General features: G+C 48.2%; 2 protein-coding genes across 2 annotated transcripts in view; both read right to left on the bottom strand.

Annotated features, from left to right (window-relative positions):
• The window catches only part of zftraf1 (zinc finger TRAF-type containing 1), a 4,906-nt gene extending 1,480 nt beyond the window's left edge, over positions 1-3,426 (bottom strand). The window contains exons 1-3 of the mRNA XM_030789076.1: positions 2,515-3,426; positions 712-950; positions 128-339 (exon numbers count right to left, since the gene is read on the bottom strand). Of these exons, the coding sequence (XP_030644936.1) occupies positions 128-339; positions 712-950; positions 2,515-2,820 (757 nt within the window). The 5' untranslated portion in view covers positions 2,821-3,426. The remainder of the gene's footprint in view (positions 1-127; positions 340-711; positions 951-2,514) is intronic.
• A 1,835-nt stretch (positions 3,427-5,261) lies between these two features.
• Positions 5,262-10,000, bottom strand: part of dclk3 (doublecortin-like kinase 3) — a 5,667-nt gene continuing 928 nt past the window's right edge. The window contains exons 2-5 of the mRNA XM_030788562.1: positions 7,861-9,401; positions 7,103-7,235; positions 6,411-6,578; positions 5,262-6,142 (exon numbers count right to left, since the gene is read on the bottom strand). Coding sequence (XP_030644422.1) covers positions 5,262-6,142; positions 6,411-6,578; positions 7,103-7,235; positions 7,861-9,401 — 2,723 coding nt within the window. The remainder of the gene's footprint in view (positions 6,143-6,410; positions 6,579-7,102; positions 7,236-7,860; positions 9,402-10,000) is intronic.

Below are 10,000 nucleotides of genomic sequence, written 5' to 3'. Positions count from 1 at the left end.
GGTCGGAGTCAGAGCTGAAGGCTTGGTGTACCGACTTCACAGCGCTGTGTGTGTGTGTATGTGTGTGTGTGTGTGTGTGTGTGTGTGTGTGGGTGTGTGTGCGCGCGCACGTGCGTGTGTGGTGTACCTGTGAAGCCAATCTTCTCGAAGGAGAGCAGGCTGAATATGCTGTTATAGAGCTGCAGCTCTCTGCGGTGACTCTGATCCATCTCATCCAGTATACCCATCAGCTCCATGCCAGTCTTAGACGGGTGACTGCACTCCGTCTCGTGGGCGCTCAGTTCGTGGAACGGCCCCTGCCACGGGCAGCCGATCCGTTTGTACTTGCACTGTGTCACTCTGCCCAAAACAACCAATCACAAACAAGTTTAATCCACATACCACTGCTCGACCATTTGGAGAGAGAGAGAGAGAGAGAGAGAGAGAGAGAGAGAGAGAGGGAACGGGGCAGGTCAGTAGAGAGGGTAGAGAAATTCCACAGCGTGTCTGCTTTTCTAGTCTGACTTGAGTCCCGGCAGAACAACTTTGGGCAGTACGAGATGTTTCGCGACGTCTAGTCTAACTCGGTCATCGGTGGCCCAAAAGTGCATTCTTACTGGACCTCTATTTGGGGTGAAACACACACACACAGGTGCCGAGAGACGCAGCGTTAACGCAGGCCGGGTGTTTCGCGTTGTTTTGGGTTTTTTTTTTTTTTTAACGGGGCTTTACCTGTCCTGGCATTCCTCTGTTTGGTGTCGGTCCAGGCTGGAGCGGGGGAACTGCTGGAGGCAGTAGCTGCAGTCGGAGGGGAGCTCGCTCACGGCCTTCTCCACGGCCAGGTTCCTACAGCACAGACTCTTACTGATCTCGCAGCGACAGTTGGGACACGTGGCCTGCTCCTCCTTCAGACGAGCGTCCGCCAGCAAGTGGATAAAACAGCCCGCACACATCAGGTGTCCGTTAGTGCACTGTTGACAAAAAAACACACACACACACATACACACAGACAGACAGACTTACACTCTCTTAGCAGAGAGTGATCATGGATATGCAGTCTGCAAGGCTAAACTTCTTGTTGTTGTTGTTGTTGTTGTTGATTTGGTGTGCAAGTTGTTCTATGATGAAACCGGATGCTTCTGTGCAGCTGGTGTGGTTGGTGGTATTTTAGGACAGGATGTGGTGTCAGTGTGTTCCTTCTCCCTCAAAGTAAGTTTGACAATTTCTTGAGATAACACTGGTAATTCATTGGTAATTAGCCAATCAAAGACGAGAAATGGTATCCGTGAAAATGAGATTGTTCAACTAGGTTTGACTGATTACCAGTTTCACTCACTGTTCAGTTCATGGTTGTTTTATGATATGGTTGTTACTAGTATAATGATTGATTCCACTGGTGACTGACACTTTTGATTGGCTGTATCAACAGGGGGAGTGATTCTGTGGTGGACTGATTTTATTGGGGCATGTTTTCAGTGGGGGTGTTGGGGGGGTTCATAGTTCAGCTCTTGTGAAACGACCCTTAAACTCAGATGGTGTTGTATCTGTGGGTGTCTATGATAGGTGGTTACCCCATTGGCATGAACACAGTTGTGCATGCACACTTGCACTCACTCTCTCCCTCACACACACACACACACACACCTCACAATCTCTTCTTATTTTAAACCCCATCCCACCATTTAAGTGGCTGTGAAGCACTGAAATGGAATGACCAGAGTGTGTGTGTGTGTGATAAATGACAAACTTAAGTTAAAAGATATTAGAATAAGTAGTTGTCCATTTGAGGTGGAGTACAGACTAACAGGACTGGACAGAGAAAATGGGGAATTTAATATATGTATATATGTATATATACACACACACACACACACACACACTGAACAAGGTCTAAGTGAACAGATTGTTCTTGTCTGAGTGTTTGCTGAGTGTAGGTAAAATATCACTGTGCAATGTGAGGGTGAGCTGTGTGAGGCCAGCTGGCAGGAGGCAAAGCCTTTCCTCAGGATTACAGGAAGAGGATTTTAAGGGTGGGGGCACTCATAAAGGATGTCTTATATGATTGGCTTAAACAAGTCATGTGATCACCTCAGACTGACATGTTTGTCCCTCAGGGTCAAACAGCTGCTGAGAGAAGTGTGTCACAGAGGGGGGGAGGGGGGGGGGCCTAAAATACTCTACATGTCCATGAATGATCTGTGGAATGATCTTAAAAACGTGAACAAAATGCTCTTTGTGAAGACACTGTATGAAGTCATCTCAGGTCTGGCCTGAGCACCAAACACTATCAGTGGTTGAGTGTGAGTCCTGAAACCTGGGGCCTAAAGGTCTATTCACAGGGCCTTGTTGTTGCTTACTACTGTTTATGCAGGGACGAGGTTTACAGTTTGAATATAGTATAACTGTAAATAAAACGTTGCTGTGTTTTGTTATGCTTATAGATTTCTGGGACGTGTTCGGGTTGATCTGACAAGCGGTGACTTTGAACTGTTAGAATGTTGTATATAACTCTTTAGCTACTATGTAGTCGTTTACCTGATACACGGAGGCTTTTGGCAGGTCCAAACAAACTGTGCAGCAGAGCACAGAGTACAGCCGTTCCTCTAGCTTCCCCGCCTCACCTTCCTGCAGTCTCACTCGTTTCTTGGGCGGTGCGTCGGGATCGGCTTCGGTACCGGTAACATCCCTCCGCGCAACGGTCTCCTCCTGGATACCAGCCAGCCCCGCACTCGCCTGACCGGCTTCCATGGCGCCCCCAACAGGCCCGACACCTAGACTAGCCGAGGAGGAACTCGGAGCGGCCGCGACCCCCATCTCTCCCCGTTCCTCCATTGAGGACATCCGTGTTACTGTTCACTTAAACGAGCGTGTGTCTCGAGAATGTTCGGAGCACACGCGCAAGATATACTAGCTGTCAGAACCGCTCGAGCTTGCAACGCTACTGCCGGACAATAAAGGAATTAACCAAGCAACGAATATGCTAACTAACTGTGAGTAAACTATGTCGTAATAATAGGTTTCGATTAAGTAAAGAAAAAAAAAGAAACACTAAAACACTACACAGCCGTTGGGATGTAACAATATATGATCTGTATTGACATGATATTTCTTTACAGTTTAAAGGAGTGTCTGTAAAAGTTTATTGTGTTGGTTGGCTATGGTCAGAGGTACGCTTTTCATAACACTCAAACCCTCTCTCCTGTTTCAACAAAACAACCAACCGTCTGTTGTTGGAGCTCGCGAGCTGTCGACGCCGTTATCTGCTGTGACAGCACGCTCGCAGCGTCTCACTCTCGAGCCGGGTGGGCAGTCTGCCTCCAGGTCCTCCTCCCGAACCTGACCGAACCGCTCCGACACGCAACGGATCCGTCAGAAAGCCTTTTAGCTGAATGTTATTCACAGAATCTCTTGGTGAACTCGCCCCTTGGTCTGCTCTGCCATCTTTGTTTTTTTTCTTCGCTGTCTCCTCCTTTGCCCCCCCTGCTCTCAAGTCCTTCGCACTTCTGCCACTTCCTATTGTTATTACTCAGAACAGCGCCCGTCCTTAGCAAATCCTAGATCTCGATGTTGGTTGGAGAGCGAATATTTTGCCAGTAGTTGTAATGGCGATGCTGCCAGTCTTTCTCACGCTCCCCGATTGGCTGCATGTACTGTTTTGTACGATCAGATGACTCGGGGTATTTAAAGAGTTATGCGTCGCGCAAGCGCATTAGATTCCTGCGGGTCAGTGTGGCAGACCCTGAAAGGTGATCAAAACCCGATATGCGACAAAACAGCGACGTCACCTCTGGGCGTCACCTGTCCGTCACACGGTCACAGAATAACCAACTATGGACGAGGACGTACATCTGCCTAGTACTGTCTCAGCACGGAGAGAATTACTGTGGATCATCCCAAAAAAAACCCAAAAAAACAGCAACAACAAAAAAACTTGCCTGTCCTCACATGAGCCAACTTTTATATAGACACTCACAGATTGAACACGACTTTTCTCCAATTAAATAAACAAATTAGATTCATTTTGGCATTAATTCAATGGACTGCTCTGTCTTTTAAATGTGCTTTGTGACTAAATACTCTGTGTGTGCTTTTATGTGTCTGTGTGCATCTACATAAGCAATATATAACATGATACCTCATGTTGTACGACTAGTGAGGAAAGAAAAAGAGAGAGTGTTCTTTGCTGTGATAGTTGAGTTCTATCGCTGTGATTGTTTACAACTACATGTAATTCAGTGTTAGTGACCTCACCGTCACTCTGTACATTAAAGACAGGGCATGATGCAAGACCTTCTGAAGGGGCCCCAAGTACAGGGACAAGACCTAGTCTCATCCAATCACATCTCTTTATGTAACATCTCATCCAATCACATCTCTTTATGTAACAGGCAGGACTAGTTTGGGCATGACAGCTGTCAGTTTAGCCTGCTGATCAGGCTTGGAGGGGGGGGCGTAGAGCCCCAAGGTATGGTCATTTGGGTGCTATTTATCTCTGAAAAGAAGAATAGAGGGGGAGATATTGTCAGTGAAAGAATGTGACTTTATGTGTGTGTGTGTTTATGTTTTGTCCTTATGCTATGTATGCTTTAACTATATAACAAAAAACTACAGGAGTTATAATTTAAGATCACAGTGCACCACACCCATTTAATCAAATGTTACTGCAGTCTTCCACATAACACACTGCTCTGTCTTTAAAAGGTGATTTTATTTGTACAAAACTACAAATGAGGATATATAATAACAGAAGAATTCACATACAAGTGCAATTTCACAGTGGATTCAAAAAGAGAGATGCAGACAGAATTTGAATACATTAACACTGTTTAAGAATCTCTAGCAGGCTGATAAAGCAGATACAAAGCACTCAAAATGGCTGCTTTCCCAGAACCACTGTCATTGGCACTCATGTTACACAGGGTCTCATTCACTAACACAGCTCCACATTAGAAAGACATTCACGACTATGTTTACTCTGTAATCAGCCACACTCAAACCTAACCAGATGTAAGAGTCTGTCACTATGATGCCTGTAACTTAGCAACAAACATATTCTAACACTACAGACACATAGTGATATCCCCACCCCCACCCACCCAACCCAAAATCCCAACCTAAATCCCACTGCCCATCCCCCACCTCTGACTTTCTCTCAGATCTCTACTGGTTTGCACTGGTCTGTCAGGTCCTATGTGGTCCTACAGTGCGCTGGATTGAACCGCCGTTTCAGTTTTCTGCTGATTTGTTCGGTTTGTGTCGGCCTCTGTTTCAGATGCCAGCCTCTATGGGCTGTGTTGCTCTGAGTTTTGGTTGCTGGTCTGTGTTGGTCTTTGCTGGTCTCTCTCATTTGAACTGGTGTGTATCAGTCTCTTCTGTATCTGTCGGTCTGTACTGGTCTCTCTAGTGTATCCTGGTCTGTCCTGGTCTCTTTGGTGTATCTGCTGGTCTATACTGGTCTCTCTGACGTATCCTGGTCTGTCCTGCTCTCTTTGGTGTATCTGCTGGTCTATACTGGTCTCTCTGATGTATCCTGGTGTTTCAGCTTTCTGCTGATTTGTTTGGTTTGTGTCAGTCTCTGTCTCAGTTGCTGGTCTCTCTGGACCGTGCTGCTCTCTGATGTGGTTTCTGCTCTCTGTTGGTCTATACTTGTTCGTCTGCCCTGGACTAATGTCAGCTGGTTCCCCTTGCTTCTGCTGGTCTGTACTGGTCTGTGCTGGTCTGTCTGGTCTGTACTGGCATCTCTGATCTGTGTTAGTCTGAGCTAGTCTTTCTGTACTTGGCTGGTCTCTGTTTCTGGCTTCTTCTCTGTTCTTATCATGACTGTTTTTTTGGGTCTTCACAGCCGTCTGGTCTGTGCTGGACTGTAAAGGCCCTGGTGTTAGTTGCTGAACTGTGTTGATCTTACTTGTCTTTGCTAAACCCTGTGATCTGCTCTGGTCTATACGATTATCTACTGGTCTCTCTGCTCTTTGTTGGTTTGAGTCTGCCTCTACTGGTTTTACTGGTCTGTGCTTTTCCCTCTGGTCTTGGATGGTCTGCATCTCCCCCTGCTGGTCATCCAGTGCTACTGTGTGTTGAAGCCAGTTATGTTGCAGAGCCTGATGGGCTGTGAGCCGGACTCTGGGATCCACCTCCAACAGTGCCCTGACCAGAGCTTTAGCACCTACAACATACACACACACACACACACACACACACACACACACATGCACAAACACACACACGCACACACAAACACAAGCACACACACACACACACACACACACACACACACACAAACACACACACGCACACACAAACACAAACACACACACACACACACACACACAAAGGTACAGTCAGCATCAGGTGTGCATTGATGGCTTTACTAACGCTGAGGCAGCAGAGGATAATGAATTGAGTAGTTGTGGAGTCCAGGTTTAGGGTCTCACCCTCCGACACAGGGTCCCAGTACGGAGAAATGAAATGGACCTCTCCAGACCGGATCAGGCGAAAGAGCTCATCCTGGTCCCGATCCGGACTCCGGAATGGAGGAAACCCACAGAGGAGAACGAACAGGATGACTCCCATTGCCCAAACATCCACCTCAACCCCATAACCTACACACACACACACACACACACAGACAAGGTAACAGCAGGTATTAGGCAAAATGAGATACCAAAACATGTGCACAAGCACATACAAACACAAACAAATAAACACCACACATAGTCACACACACACACACACACATGCACATACATACATACACAGACACACACACACCAGACATATATACACACATGCACATACACCCACACATACACCGCACATATATATAAACACACACATACACACACAGGGCAATGACCTAGGGCAGCCGTGGTCTAAAGGTTAGAGAACCGGGCTCGTGACTGGAGGGTTGGTGGTTTGATTCCCAAGCCCAACATCCACGGCTGTGTGCCCTTGAGCAAGGCACTTAACCCTAATGCTCCCCGAGCGCAAGGAATGCTGCCCACTGCTACTGTGCGTGTTCACTACTGGTGTGTTGGATGGGTTAAATGCAGAGACAAATTCACTGTTCACACAGTGTTTGTGAGATTTACATTTTACATGCGCACGCACATAGAGGAGGTCTCACCTGTCTCAGCCAGTATCTCTGGAGCAACATACGTGGGCGTGCCACAGACCGTGAACACTGGCTCCGTCACCACCATGGCCAATCCAAAATCAGCCAGCTTTAGATTGACACTGCCGTCACCATGACGCTGAACCTTCAAGGGAATAAGAGAGAAAAAAAAAAAGAGTCAGCTCCACTACCAAGATAAGCCCTTGACTAAATCTATGAGCTTTCCATAAAACACAGTCCACGTCTAATGCGCTTTCTGAGAAACAGTATAAATCTGTAATTGATTGGTTTACGTTTGTAACCACACAGACCACACTGCAAAGACAACACTGTCTCAGTGCCTTGGTGTGGGATCAGTTAAACTGGAATTTGGTGGATACAAGTCAGTGTCAAAGTGATCCAGGATGAAGTATACCAGGGAGAGTGTGTGTGTGTGTGTGTGTGCCAGCCACAGCTAATCAAAGTCCTGAGGAGATAGTTTTGATGATTAAAATCAGGTGTGTTACATTAAAATGGCATTCAAATTTAATTTACTTCTCCATAATGCATCTATGTGTTTGTGTGTGTGTCTGTATCTGTGTGTGCATGTGTATGTGTGTGTGTCTGTGTATGTACATATGTATCTGCGTATGTATGTGTGCGTGTGTGTGTATGTGTGTATGTGTGTATGTGTGCATGCGTGTGTGTGTGTGTGTGTGCGTCGGTCTGTGTATGTATGTGTGTATGTGTGTGCATGTGTGTGTGTGTGCTTTTTTTGGGCTGTCTCTCACCAGCAGGTTTTCGGGTTTGATGTCTCGATGGGCGATGCTCTTGCTGTGGATGTACTCCAGGGCTTGGCTGATGTCTCTGATCATTCGTCCCGCGGTCGACTCGCAGAACCTGCCATTCTGGGCAATGGCATCAAACAGGTCACCTCCAGCCACCAGCTCCATCAGCAGGTAAACGTGGGAGTGCGTGTGATGAGAGGCAAGCAGGCGGACGAGACGTGGGTGGGCCAGGCTTCGGAGCAGAGCGATTTCGTTCTGGATCATGTGGGCTCGCCCCTGCAGCTTGGCCTTGTCCACCACTTTCATGGCGAAGGTCCCGGCTGAACCGCGCACGCGACATTCACGCACCACAGCGAAATTTCCATCGCCGACCACGCCACCCATATCATAGCAACGCGCGATGTCATCTGGTGTCACCTCTGCTCCATCAGGCAGGAGCTCAGGCACCGTGTCTTTGTGTTTGGTCACTTCCGGTTTGGTCACTTCCTGTCTAAATACCCCTTGCTTGGGATTCTCTGAGGTGACACATCTGTTACTCTCTGTTAAAGGAGAAGAGAGCCCAAAGTCATGCTTGACTATATGCTGGTCCATTTCCAGCTGTTTATTTAACATTTTTTCTGTCAGTGTCCTGCTCTCCTTAACAGAAGGAGCTTTTATACTCCGTTTATCTGGCTCTTCCCATTGGTGCCGGTTATTTTCTGCTATTGGGGGAACAGGTTTGCACCCTTTGCAGTTCCGGCAGTAAACGGACACCTCCTCTCTAACCTCCTCTTTCTCCTCCAATCTCGGAGATGCATCTTTTTTTTGGCGTCGCTCCACGTCTCCCCTCGGACCCTCCTCCTTCCCCCGGCCTCTCTGCCGTCCTTGCCCTCTGATTGGTTGCAGGTTGTTGGCATGCGGTTTACTGGCAGGTGGGTCAGAGCCGGCATCCGGGGGCTTCTCGACTTGGGGGTCGTCGTCGTGGAAACCGCTGTCCGCTTTTGCAGCCTTCGGGCGCAAGACACGTTCCCATAACCGCAGTAGGTTGTCGCAGTGCCTCGGGCTGTTAGGGTAGAGCTCCTCCACCGCCGCCTGGATGTCGCTGAGCGTTGGCCGGCCGGGACCCAGGGCGAGGAAAGCGTGGTCCGAACGGAAGAAGTCCGAAAGGCTGCGAATCTCTCGGCCCGCGGGACTGAAGAGGCGCCGCACCCGGGCGTTGTTCCAGCGCGGAAAACCGAGGGCCTCGGAGACGTCGGCAAGGAGCTGCTCGAACGTCTGTACGGCACGTCGGTTCAGCAGCAAAGAGATCTTACGGAGACAACGCTCGCCGCACGGGCGGACCACCGTGACGACCCGCGGGCGCACCGGGCTTTCTTCTGCGTGTCTGGCATGGAAGCCACTCCCCTTAGGCACACCTGACTCCTCCCAGCCACATGGGCCAATCACAGCCTTCTGTAGTGGTCTCCAAGCCTCAGTACGACCGAGGGTCCTTGACCCCGTAGTGTAGGAGGCCAGAGGTTGGCGTGAAGGCACATTTGGGCATTTAGGCAAGGTTATCCGCTGATCTACAACATACACACACACACACACACACACACACACACACACAAAAGCTTATTGCAGTGAACATGTATGTCTTGGTGTTGTCTGCACATTTGAATAGCATTAGGCTGTAGTCAAAGTGGTGCTCCATTCTGGGCAAAGAACATACCACTCCCCCTCCGCTTAGCATCATAAAATGGAATGAGCCCCATGAAACCTTTCAAGGATTCTCCCTGTAAACTGAGGTGCATCGTTTGCCCCTTTATGTGTGTTTAGATCACTGTTCACAATAAAGCAAACTGAGATTTATGGCACACTGAGTCGTCAGGCTGTTCACAGCAATGACCCAGTAAGGGTAAGGCCGGTATCGTTACGTTAATCTTACATTATGCAGAGAAATCTGGCGTTTTGAAACACACACCCTGTTATGAACATGACAATGCTTACTTGTGAAACAATAAGGAAACACACCGTGTGAATAATTTAGTGCAGGCGCATCTCAAGATACGCCACTACACCACAGCAGTATCTCAAATGGCCGCTCGCACTCTAGGGGAACGGAAAGGGATCAAATCTGATCATGACGGATCCACTTACACAGGGCACGCGTTCAGAAAGGCAC

The sequence above is a fragment of the Chanos chanos genome, chromosome 12 (genome assembly GCF_902362185.1).
Source record: "Chanos chanos chromosome 12, fChaCha1.1, whole genome shotgun sequence".
In the NCBI taxonomy this organism is placed as follows: domain Eukaryota; kingdom Metazoa; phylum Chordata; class Actinopteri; order Gonorynchiformes; family Chanidae; genus Chanos; species Chanos chanos.
This window is presented reverse-complemented; position numbering and strand designations above follow the sequence as displayed.